The sequence below is a fragment of the Triticum aestivum genome, chromosome 7D (genome assembly GCF_018294505.1).
Source record: "Triticum aestivum cultivar Chinese Spring chromosome 7D, IWGSC CS RefSeq v2.1, whole genome shotgun sequence".
NCBI classification, from domain to species: domain Eukaryota; kingdom Viridiplantae; phylum Streptophyta; class Magnoliopsida; order Poales; family Poaceae; genus Triticum; species Triticum aestivum.
Window position 1 is genome coordinate 21,340,962 of NC_057814.1, and position 13,423 is coordinate 21,354,384.

The window sequence follows — 13,423 nt, forward strand, 5'->3', positions numbered from 1 at the left end:
GTACTGGGGCTGGAAAGTCGGATAAAGGAAACACTTCAGTTTCATCAGAGGTTGTGATTCCGAGTCAATACGAACTTGATAAGAACATGGTTGCGGAAAATGAGGTGAGGCAAAAGTTACTTGACAAAAAGCGGGATGCTGAAAGAGTTCTCTCTGGTGTGGAACAGGTTAATGCTGAGTTTGCTAATAGCGCTGCTATGTTGGAGGATTTCACAGAAGTGCCTGACAGCCAAAAGGAAGAAGAGTTTGATTGCACTCAAGACCCAGATGACTTTGCTAGGAGGCTTGGGATTAGCACTCAAAAAGTTAAAGAAATCAATGCCAATGTTGAGAGTGAGATGATTGCGGAGGAAAATGAGAATCTGCTACTAGCACAAGATAAGGAAAATAGGAGCCCTTCTCTCATTAGCTCCACTCAGGCCGTGACCGCTCCCGGGAGAGAAGTGAATCAGAACCCCTTGCAAGACCTGTGTGGTGCCGATGCAGTCAAAAAGCAGAAAATGAGGGAGGCTGAAGCCAGAGTTCAGAAAGCAAAAGACAAGGCGGCGCTTGATGAAGCTGCTAGGAGAAGGAGTGACAGGCATAAGAATAAAGATGAGGGGCAGACTATGGACAAGGCTACTGAGATGGCAAAGAAGAAAAATCTGGAAATGGCACCAGGTAATAATACGCTTACTGTTTTAAATACAATGCCTAGTTTCATTTCTCACATCACGCGATGTATTGGTGTTAGTCTAGGTAAAACTCCTGAGGAAATAGATGGTACTATTTCTATGATCAAGAGTTTAGAGAAAAGTAGAAGTGACTTATTCTTTGCTAATAAGAGAAAAGAAAATGCTAGAAATGTAGATTTAGAATCAAAACTAGAGAGTTTTGATCCAGATGATATTAGAAATTTATTATCCGACTCAGATTCTGATGCTGAGGAGGATGAGCTTAGAGATGAATTAGTGTTGTTACCTTCGCTGTATAAATCAAGAAAATAGAAAGACTGGCACTAGGGGATTCAGTGTTAAGCCTAAGGTTAGATGTGATGCAACAAATGTTACACAAAATTGATCGTTTTTTATGGCGGGCCTATTTTGGAATGCAAGAGGGCTGGGTGAACCTGAAAAGAGAAGATTTCTGAGGGAATCTATCTCGGAGCATAGTTTAGAGTTTATATGTGTGCAAGAAACAAAAAAGAAGGACTTTGACGACTCTTGGTTGGCTGGAGTGAGTGGTAGATTTACTTATATTTGGCTATGGCAACCCTCTGAAGGTGCTTCTGGAGGGCTGCTTATGGGGGTTCGCGAAGATCTGTTTGAGGTAGACGTCTGTATTGCAAGTACATACATGACCAGAATGGTTATTATGGATAAAAGATCAGGATTCAAGTGGAATCTGATCAATGTCTATGGAGCTGCTCATGTGAGGAATAAGGAGGAGTTCCTGGTGGAGCTAGTTCAAGCTCTGGGGTACAATAAATTGCCCTATGTTTTTGGGGGCGATTTTAACTTAATTAGGAGAATTAACGAGAGAAACAAAATTAAAAAACTTCATAAATGGTCTTTTTATTTTAATTCTATTATTGAACATTGGGGCTTAAAAGAATTAGATTTGTCGGGGAGGAGCTATACTTGGTCGAATAATCAGGAGGATCCACTTTTTGCTATGTTGGACAGAATTTTAGTTAGCTCTCTTTGGGAGCAGCAATTTCCTTTAGTAACTGTCAGAACCTTGGTGAGAGGGGTTTCTGACCATGCAGCGCTTCTGTTACATACAGGGATTAAGCCTACTATTAATCGCAAGCCTTTTAAATTTGAGCTATGTTGGCTGTCTAGAGAAGAGCTCCCTGTTATTGTTAATAAAGTCTGGAGTTCCACTGTTCGTAGAGGTAGTAGTCTTGATTGGTGGCAGGATTTCATGCGTAATTTAAGAAGAACCCTCAAAGGGTGGAACCTTAATGTAGAGGGTAGATATAGGAGAGAGAGAGATGAGATTGCCAATAAGCTTGACTTTTTGGATAAGAAAAGTGAGCTCTCTGGAGTTTCAGAAGCTGACTATGTTTTGAGAAATCAGTTACAGAATGATTTGAATAAGATCCTTAGAGAAGAGGAGATTAAGTGGTACCAGACGTCTAAAGAAAAAGACATTAAGGAGGGTGATGGTAACACGAAATACTTCATGATTAAAGCTAGCGGTAGGAAGCGTAGGAGTAAAATTTTCAGATTCATCCAAGATGAGGGAATCATCCAAGGGGATGAGCAGCTCCTTAAATATGCGACCGATTTTTATAAGAAGCTCTTTGGGCCTGCTGAATTACTTCCCGTCTCCTTAAACATTCCTCTAACTGATGTGCTTTCCGATGAGGACAAAAGTAAGTTGGCTGGTAAATTTACTTTGGATGAGATAAAAACAGCAGTTTTTTCTATGAGGCATAATAGAGCAGCCGGCCGCGATGGTATGCCTATTGAATTCTTCCAAACCTTTTGGCACCTCATTTGCAATGATTTGCTGAGTCTCTATCAAGATTTCCATGATGATATGATTGATATTTCTAGGCTAAACTATGGGGTAGTTACATTGCTAGCTAAGGGGCAAGGGGCGGATAGGATTCAGATGTATAGACCTATATGCATGCTCAATGTCCCGTTTAAAATCGTTACCAAAGTCTTAAACAATAGAGCTATGGTTACTACTCACAAGACGATTTCTAAGGTACAATCTGCGTTTATCAAAGGGCGTTATATTTTAGATAATGTCGCTGTTCTCCATGAGACGCTTCACTCACTACATAAGTCTAAATGCGCTGCTGTTATTTTTAAGGTTGATTTTGAGAAAGCTTATGATAAAATTAATTGGGACTTTATGCTTAGTACGCTGAAAACGAAAGGGTTTCTTGATAAATTTATTCATTGGATGAAAGCGGTTATTCAAAATGGTAAAGTAGCTATTACTTTAAATGACTTGATTGGCCCCTATTTTGTTACAAGGAAAGGACTGAGGCAGGGGGACCCATTCTCCCCCCTGTTGTTTAACCTTGCTGCTGATGTTCTTGCTACCCTGGTTCAAAGGGCGCAGGAACAAGGGTTTATTAAAGGAGTTCTGCCTAGATTGTACGAGGGTGGTCTTACTATCTTACAATACGCTGATGATACGACTTTTGCTTTGAAGATGACTTAGAAGGGGCTAGAAACCTTAAAGTCATTCTATGCGTGTTTGAGCACTTGACGGGTTTGAAAATCAATTTCTTAAAAAGTGAAATCCATTGCTTTGGTGCCGCTTTGTTGAAACAAGAAAAATATGCTCAGATTTTCACTTGTGCGGTGGGGGACTTCCCCTTTACTTATTTAGGCCTTCCTTTACATTTTAAAAAGTTGCATAATGCGCATTGGAAACCAGCTGAAGAAAAAATTGAGAAGAAGGCAGCAACCTAGCAAGGGGGTTTTCTTTCAATGGGTGATAGGATTACCCTCGCTGAGACTTGTATGAGTAATGTCCCTAGCCATTTGCTTTCTTTTTTTAAACTACCTAAAGGTGTAGGCAAGAGAATGGACTTTGTCCGTGCTCGTATGGTTTGGCAAGAGAGGGATGGAGTGAGAAAGTATCACTTAGTCAAGTGGGTGGACGTTTGCCAACCTAGAGACCAGGGGGGTCTGGGGATTACTAATTTGGAGATTAAAAACATCAGCCTCTTATGTAAGTGGTTATGGAGATTAGAGAATGAGGAAGGGGATTGGTAGGAAATGATTAGAGCCAAATATTTGAGTAGGAAAACTTTGGTTCAATGTGAAGCATCTCGAGGTAATTCCCATTTTTGGAATGGGTTGTTGAGTATAAAGGATATCTTCCATTCTTGCTGTCAAAGGGTGGTGGGTGATGGTTGTAAGACGAGATTTTGGGAGGACACATGGCTGGGGAGAAAGCCACTTTGTCAACTTTTCCCCCGCTTGTATAATTTAACTTTCTGTCAACATGTTAGTGTTGCTAAAGTCTTTAACCAGGATTTTGATTGTATTAGACTTAGGAGATGTCTTTATGGAGAAACTCTTACAATGTGGAATGAATTGCTTGATATGTGTAGTCAGGCTACTCTGTCGGAGGAGCCTGACAAAGTTAAATGGCTTTTAACTAAATCTGGATCCTTCTCGGTTAAGTCGCTTTATCATTACCTTATAGCTAGAGTTGTTGTTTTTCCTTTTAAACTTCTTTGGAGGTTGAGAATACCTCTAAAAGTAAAAGCGTTTATATGGTTAGTGATCAAAGGGAGGATCCTAACCAAGGATAACTTATCTAGACGAGGGTGGAAAGGACCAAATTTCTGCGAGTTTTGCGGTGTCCCTGAGAGCATTGATCATCTATTCTTTTCGTGTTCTTTTGCTAGGTTTTTATGGAATGTGATATGTGGTACACTAGGTAACCCGAAATTACCTTTATCTTTCTTTGATCTTTGTCAAAACTGGATACCATCCTATTCTGGAAAGGATAGGGCTGTTGTTTCTATTGGTGCTGCTGCTTTGATATGGACAATTTGGAAAACAAGGAACAAATCCTGTTTTCAACGTGTTTTCCTTTCAAATCCTATCAATGTAATATTTACCCTGTGTTCTTTGTTGGATTCATGGATGATTCTACAGAGAAAAGGAGTGCAAAAAATGCTTAGGGAGGTTTCCAAGAGGTTATCTCGGGTAGCAAATGAAGTCTACAGAAGGGCATATGGGTGGAATCCTTCTGCTCAAAGACTGAGTTTTGTGTCTACCAGAAGTGGGGCGGCTCTGTAGTATGTTCTGATTTTAGATCTGCCTATTGTTTTGGCTGATGTGCATTATGTAAAAAGATGTTTAAAAGTCTACTCTCTCTCCGGCAATGGGTGAATTGGCATCCTATAGATATGGTTATATGTCTAGGATGTAGGTTGCTTATTAATTGATGAGGTGTTGCATCAGGTCTGATGAAAAAAGTGGTGTGGTGGTTGTATCCAGACTCCTATTTTCTTAATGAAAATGGGGCCATGTGGCCCCTTTTATCGAAAAAAAAAGAATTTTGATGAGGACGTGTATATACTAATCACGTAGTACCTGATAGTCGCTGCACACTATAACGGTTGCTCGAAGCAAATCATAATTAAAATTGACGATCGTGAACGGTTAAAACGGCCACGACCATACACGCCACGCTCTGCCAAAAATTACCGTCTCAATGAGCAGAAGACGTGTAGTCATATCGCTGCATGTGACATGCTGAACGGCTCAGTGGCGCTCTACATTTATCACCAACCAGGTCGGGTGCATCTCTTTTCTTAATAGCAGCCTGACATGTCAATCCGGATGTAAACAGGCGAGATAGATTCTAATCTATGATGAACAGTGCGAGCAGCTCCCTGCTTGCTTTATCTCCGGCGGCTTAATGAAATCTTAGACCTGCTAATACAACTAGTCGTACAGAGCCTGGTCCAGATCTCGAGGAGATGTTTTCTGAATGGACGCTGGTGATAACCGGGTGCCTAGACACACGGGTGTCAAAAATCCACTCTCTGAATGCTACGCTTTGTGGCATGAAAAGAAAGGGATTTGATGATCTCAACTAAGCTTCAAGCTTCAAGCAGCGATTGGACCTTCTTAATGCAGTTATCATACATAGTTCAATTATTGTTTCAGTTATTGGTAGGACGCATTCTGTAAGCATAGATCTTGAATTTGTGTTTTTAGCACCCACGTAAGGGGGCGCGGATTCTGAACTTGCTGGTGCCAAAGTCAGGGGCGCCGACTTAGCCACTCCTGGGGACAACCCACATAGGCTGGCTGCATCACTCTGCCACGGCCCATGAAAACAAAGTTGTTTGGATTGGAGGCCGGCTTGCCCAGCTCAAATGCAGTCTGAAAGATGAGAGCAGACCGAGAAAGAAAGCAAGATTCACCAATGCAATGCATCTCAGAGAAACAAGTACAAGAACAGTGAGTATGCAAGGGCTCTCCACCGTTTGCTGCTACCTCCACTACAATGCTTCACTTCTGCTACTATGTTCGTGTCATCGTGTGCTTATCATGTTTGATAATCAGACGACACTTATCATGACACTGACTGCGAGCGATTTGTGTTTCCACATTCAAACTACTCTATGTATTTATTTTTTTAAAAGGAGGATAACCCCCGGCCTCTCTGCATCAGAGTGATGCATGCAGCCATTTTATTAATCATAAGTTGTCCAACAAAGTACAACTACTCTACATATGTACTGCTATTTGTGTGTGATTCAATAATGCAGCGTCTAGGGACGAGTGGTTTGTCTGTGCTCTGTGGTGGTGTGGATGCCCTGCTTCTTCTCTGTTGCTGCCGTCTCCTGGTTTGGTCTGGAGGTACCGGAGTTTCCTTTTTGTGATGGGAAATTTTGTTTTTGCCAGTCTAGATTTTGCCAATTTTTCTTATGCCACTCTAGATTTTGACATTTCACTTTTGCCATTCTTAGTTGGCAATTATGATAATTGTCAAAAGCTAAGATTGGAAAATATGAAATAAAATTATTTTGCTTTTGCCATAAAATGGCAATTGTGATAATTGTCAAAAACTAAGAGTGGCAAAAGTGAAATGTCAAAATCTAGAGTGGCATAAGAAAAATTGGCAAAATCTAGAGTGGCAAAAACAAAATTTTCCCGTCTATGATCACGATGGTGGGCGTGGTCAGCGAAGCGATCTGGGTGTGGAGTAAGCTCCTTGCCACCCTTGCGACCGGTGGTGTCGTTGTTGTGTTGTAGCCTCACTGCATATGGTCCTTCGTTCGGGTGTTGGACTCGGTGTTCGTTGCCCTTCGACTGCACCAATAGCTTTGGTTTTTTCATAATTTTGTGAGATGGAGACCCATGCATGGCATATGGTCCTCCGTTCGGGTGTTGGACTCGGCGTTCGTTGCCCTTCGACTGCACCAATAGCTTTGGTTTGGTCTCGGCTGATCTCTTCGTCTAAGTGGTGATGTTTCTCGTGCAGTCCCCCAGTGTAGAGGACGGTAAAAAATGATTATCCTTCATTTCGGTGGTTGCACTGTTGTCGCCTCACCACAATATTCTCTTTGCTCTTTTTGCCTTGTACTCCCTTGTAGTTTCCTAGCTCTGCCGGTTCCTCCTCTTAATCAATGAGCTGCTACATTTCATCAAAAAAATAATCAATAATGCTCAGGTATTCATTCTCACTGTCATATGGTTGCTGTCTTTGGTTGCTGCTGTTGTAACTTCTTTGTTGCTGCTGTTTCCTTTCCGGAATACGTTCTTTAATTGGACACATTGATTGAGACAAAAATTGTGGAGCCTACAGTATGCATCATTATAGCTTAGCCTCTGCTTTCTTTTTTCGCAAAGGGTGATCCTCCAATTTCGTTAATGAAATCCAGAGTTTCTAAAGAGGAGTTATCTGAAAGCCTGAAAAAGGGGGACATACTACTGAATATCTCCGAACACTCCCAGGCTGCTCTAACAAGCAGCAAACACAAAAATCATGTATAGCAGACCAAAAGGCTTCTCATACAGACCAGCGCTACAGCATCAGGATCTTAACCTCTGCTTTCTTCTTGTTCATTTTTCTTTCCGTTTTGTTAGGATGTACAGTTTCAGTGCTTCTGTACATAATTTGTTCCCAAGTTACCAGCAATCATATCTCGTGTCAGCATGAATTAAACTAGCTGTCCAGATGGAATTTTGAAGTAGACATCATGTTTCTGCTATATGGAAAATCAACACTGAATTTCATTCTCTCGAAATGAACTGAGGTCGGGCCATACGTGCTAAACTGAGATTTCCACTATATTTGTCAAGTATCGCAGGTGCTTTGTAGCTGGAATTATTCCCACCATACTTGTCAACTATCGCACGTGCTTCGTAGCTGCAATTACTGAAAGTAAATGGACAAGAATATATGCTGTGGTAGTATATATAGTAAGTTCCACCGGGTTGACGGATGTTCTTCTGTCAAAGTAACTTTCTTTAGCTCTCTGTATGCATATAGTAGCTTAATTTGCTGCTGGTGGGTTAGCTATTGGACTGCGCAGGCTTATCTGAATATATCTTTATTGTTACTTGTTAATAGCAGGTGTTTGGAAAATCCTTGAAAGTTTTAAGGCTTCCGACACAATACACCACTGTATGCAGTGTTCCAAAAACCCATGTAAGCTTTTCACCAACATATGTTTAAATTGGAAAACAAATTGCCATCCATATCATTTTCCATGTTTCAGAATTTCTGAATGCAGAGTCGCTGGTCCCCAAAGGACACGTCGAACCGCGTATGGCTATGCTTCGAGCAGAATACTGAAGCATGAGTACCGAGCACAAAGACCACAAGAAGATTGTGGTAGTGGTTGGGTGTGGGGTCCTTGAACATGAGGCGATTGAATAGTCACACAGGCACATTGCTTTCAGATACTGCAGCATGTCGGAAAATAATTGGAACTTCGAGCTCAACCACAACCACAGGAAGACTAGCACTGACTTGACTTGCAGGTTCTCTGGCTGGTTCGCAATGGCTTCAACAACAAGACTGGCATGCACCCACTCTCACAAAACCATGACACTGTTCTGATGGTTTAATATTCTGAAGGACACAAGGAGGTCACCACATGTCCAAATCTGGCTGGCTCTACATCGATTACAAGCAAGGTGTGTTCCCCTTGAATGTGTTTTGTTCCTAGTTCTCCTATCAACATCCTAGCTAGTTTCATGCAGAAGTGAGCAGTTTTCCTTGCCATTACAAGCCCATGTAGGTGGTTGTTCTCTGGTTTTATTGGGTAAAAGGAACAAGGCAGATACCTCAAGTTGAAGATCAAATCGAGCTACTTGTTATCAACAACAGGATAGCACGTTAAAAAGATTCTTCGAAGAATGAGCTTCTTAATCCGACGGTACCAAGGTATGGTGAGCTATCAATTATGCTCAGGTTTTAGTAGCCATTCATTGTCTTTCTTTGATTCACAAATAATCTGGACTAGCGTAGTTATTGATAATGCTTGTTACTGGGGACATACTTAGCACATGATGGGAATTTATAGGAATTTCTAGCCTCCTAGGTTCAGTATTAATGTGGATTTACTAAAGTGAACATGACGTCTCCTTTAATTTTGGTCGTTTAAATTATGGTTTTGATATTTTGATTTCTCCCAAGGACTGCTATGGCATAATAACCCTGTTTTCTTATTCACTTTCATGATTGTAATGCATCTTTCTGGCAGCTTATTCAACAACTTTAGCTAGTTGTTTCTCCATGCCTCTGGAGATATATTGAGGATAAAAATGGAGCTAAGTTTCCAGGAACTGTTAAATTGGCGAGTTGGCAGGTATTCAGATTGGCGCCCCCTTTCTTTTACTCTATTAAAATTGCAACATCCGAGGCATGTTAACCTGACATGTCCCAATAAGAAAATAGATCATGCTTGGTCAGTTATTGGTCAAATGTCACTTGTTCTTGCTTGACTATAGCACAGTCCCAAGCATTTAAAAATTCCCATGGACCTGCCTCCAATAAGTACTCTTTTGCTTATTATGTGCGCTAGGGTTAGAAAGATTATCAGTATGAAATAAGAGTTTAGTAGGATTACTTTGAAATGTTTTGCTTATTTTGCTTTTCTGCTGCGAGTGGAGAGTTTTAAAGTGTTTTCTGCAAGTGTGTGCTACTAGGAGAATGCATTGATAGTTTAATTCATAGTACATCACTTCATTTTGCAGTGTCATTCTGATGATATCGAGGAAAATACACAACTAGGCCACCACCCAACAGTGAGACACTAGCAATTTCTGTAAGTAATGGCAGAGATCGTGATTCTTCTAGCCATTAAAAAGATCGGAAATGCCTTGGCAAATGGAGCGGCAGACCAGGCCAGCACTCAGTTTGCGAAGTACCGCATGCAACTAAAAGAGTTACAGGGCAACATGGGTCGTGCTGCGAGAGAGCTTCGTGTAATGCATGATGTTCTTTATCAAATGGATATTCGAAACTGTGATGATCAAGTATATGAGGGCTGGTTGGAGGAGGTAAGGAAGGTAGCACATGTGATGGAGGACATGGTGGATGAGTACTTGTATCTAGTCGGTCGGCAACAGGATACAATGTGTTGCTTTTACCTGAAGAAAGGGTTCAGAAAACCAAGATCTCTGCTTTCTTTGAACCAAATAGCTTTCAAGGTGAAGGAAATAGAGAAAGACCTTGCACACCTGTCAGAGACAAAAAAAAGATGGGTTCCCATGATAAACAACCCGGATACTAGCAGCTCAAGATACATCGTCAAGAGATCCCAAGATCTAGCAAATATTTCACGTTCCCTTGACGATGAAGATCTAGTGGGGGTGGACAAAAACAGAGAAAAACTAGAGCAGTGGTTGGCATCTGATGATTTGGAAAGCTCTGTCATAGCCTTGCTTGGAATGGGAGGGCTTGGTAAAACATCTCTAGCTGCAAATGTCTACAGGAAGGAGAGAGATAAATTCCAGTGTCATGCATGGGTCTCCATCTCACAAACTTATTCCAGAGAAGATGTCTTGAGGAATATAATCAAGGAACTTTTTAGAGATAAAGTCAATGTCATATCTAACACTGCGGCCATGGACATCGCATGCCTTGAAGTGACGATGAAGAGATTTTTGGAGCAACAGAGGTATCTGATCATATTGGATGACGTTTGGACTCCAGAAGCATTTGATGACTTGTCTAGGGCGCTTATTCATAATGACAAGGCTAGTAGATTGATAATCACAACAAGGGAAGGCGATGTTGCTGCACTTGCCTCCCGAGGACATATCTTAACACTAGAAGCTTTACCAGAAGAACTGGCTTGGGATCTCTTTTGTAAGAAAGCCTATCCAAGAGATACAAATCATGAATGTCCAGCAGAGTTGAAGCCATTGTCCAAGGAAATAGTTAACAAGTGCAAAGGCTTGCCTCTGGTTATTGTGTCAGTTGGTAGCCTCTTGCGTGTGCGTGAGAAAACTATAGATGAATGGAGAAGGATAAATGACCAATTGAGCTGGGAGTTAATTAATAATTCGAGGCTCGGTCACATAAGGAATGTTTTGCATTTGAGCTTCATCTACCTTCCAACACACTTGAAAAGTTGTTTCCTATATTGCAGCTTATTTCCAGAAGACTATCTTTTCAAACGGAAAAGGCTCATACGGTTATGGATAGCAGAGGGGTTCATCGAGGAGAGGGGTGAAAGCACTCTGGAAGAAGTGGCTGAAGGCTATCTGAAGGAATTGATTGATAGAAACATGATACAACTTGTTGAGAGAAACTCATTTGGCAGGATAAAAGAATTCAAAATGCATGATATCTTACGTGAATTGGCAGTTCATCTATGCCAGAAGGACTGTTTTGGTGTTACATATGAGGATAAATGTGGGAAATCACTTGAGATGGATGTACGTCGACTGGTACTGCATAATGTAACAAAGGATATTTATCAGACATCATCTGGTATGCACCGATTTAGAACTGTCATTACAGTGGACAATAGCATGCCAACGTTCACTATACTACCTCTGCTATGTAAAAAGTCAAGATATATGACAGTGTTAGAATTAAGTGGTCTACCCATTGAGAAGATCCCAGATGCTATCGAAGATCTTTTCAACCTCCGCCATTTGGGCCTACGCAATTCAAAAGTGAAGATGTTTCCAATGTCTGTTGACAAGCTTTCAAATTTGTTGACACTGGACCTTGCTAGATCTGACATACATGAGGTGCCTAGTGGGATTGTGAAATTGAAGAAGCTTAGGCACTTATTTGTCGAGAAAAAAATTGATCCAAATTGGAGAGCATTTAAGTGTTCCAGTGGTGTGCATATCGCCAGTGGTCTTGGAAATCTGACAAACCTGCAGACGCTCCGAGCATTGGAAGCACATGACGGATCTATTAGACATTTAGGTGAGCTGAGGCAACTGAGAAGCTTGAGGTTGTGGAATGTGAAGGGACTCTACTGTGGGCGCATTAGGGACTCTCTAGTTCAGATGCGGTATTTGTCCAACCTTTCTGTGAGCGCAAGTGATGAGAATGAGGTTCTCTTGTTGAATGTCCTGCCAAACCTGCGAAAGCTAGTTTTGAGAGGACGACTGGCGGAAGGGGCGTTGAACGACTCTCTTCTCTTCCAACCTGTTGGGGGGCACAACTTGTATAGACTTTCTCTATCTTGGTCACAACTGAGGGGAGACCCTTTGCCATCGCTTTCTCGGTTGTCTAATTTGACGCAAATACATTTCACCAGAGCATACAACGGAGAGCATCTAGCATTTCTCACGGGGTGGTTTCCAAAGCTGAAGACTCTTCAGTTGAGAGACCTGCCTAATCTGAAGCAGCTAGAGATACAACAAGGTGCCATGGCAAGCCTGGAAAGATTATTCTTAATCAACCTCAACAGCATGATGGAGGTCCCACCTGGCATTGAGTTCCTCATGCCCCTCCAGCGTCTCGGCTTCCACGAAATCACAAGTGATTTCTTGCTGCTGTTGCGCCAATGTTATGCAATTCAAGGGACACAGTGGCAGCATTCTCTCCGAGAATGACCTACCAGAAATGTGTACGTTTGTAAGCAATAGCTACTTACTTGCCAACTATAGTACTAGCTTCCTCACTCGTATCTTATTATCTTATTAATACAACAACAAAAAAACATGCTGATGTGACATGATGTTGGTTATGTAGATGAAGGAATGAAGAGGCTTCGCTATGATGTTCATTATTGCAGATCAAGGAAAAGGACAGATTCGATCCTGTTCTTGCTTCTGCTGATTGCGCATAGTGTCTCGGACTCCTCTGCTTTTTCAAGACACCATTTGCTGCTTGTTCCACCTCCACTACGGTGATGCTACTGCTACTCCTGTTGGTGTCATCGTGTGCTTTTTCTTGGCATATGTGACAATATTTTCTACTGTTGTTGTGGCTTATTATCAGATCGAAAGCGAGTTCTGTTTTCGTGTTCAGACTTTATTATTTTCGTGTTACTTGTAGTTGTTTCAACTGTGTACTGCTATTTCGCGTGTGTGCTTGTTATTAAACCTATTTCAGCTGTGGCTGGCTGTTCATAGAAGATCTGGTTTGTGATTCATAATTATTGCTCAGGTATTCATTTTTATTATCATTATGGTTGATGATGCCTGGCTGTTTTGTATTGCAAGTCAACTTGCTCTGTTCTGTTTTGTATCTCTTATTTTGGCATATGTGAATGTTGTTTCTTTCTAGGACTTGAATTCTTGAGCCATACATTTGATGCAGTGATGAGATACACGTATGAATCATCATGGCAATGTTTTGGAAGGCTACATCATATTTAGATATTAGTTGTCTTTTCTAGGTGTCGATGAGCTCAAGTAACCACGATCTGGTCGGACGAGAGATTCGGTCAATTCGTTTAGTTGGCCCATTAGCGCGTCGATCCATCATCTCTGATGCCTAAATGATAAGCTTCGGTCAA

At 41.4% G+C, this 13,423-nt stretch overlaps 1 protein-coding gene across 1 annotated transcript in view; it reads left to right on the forward strand.

Annotated features, from left to right (window-relative positions):
• The window catches only part of LOC123164213 (disease resistance protein RPM1), a gene marked incomplete in the record, with an annotated part of 60,098 nt that extends 47,569 nt beyond the window's left edge, over window positions 1-12,529 (forward strand). The window contains 1 exon segment of the mRNA XM_044581627.1: window positions 12,291-12,529. Coding sequence (XP_044437562.1) covers window positions 12,291-12,515 — 225 coding nt within the window.
• Window positions 12,530-13,423: the final 894 nt, after the last annotated feature.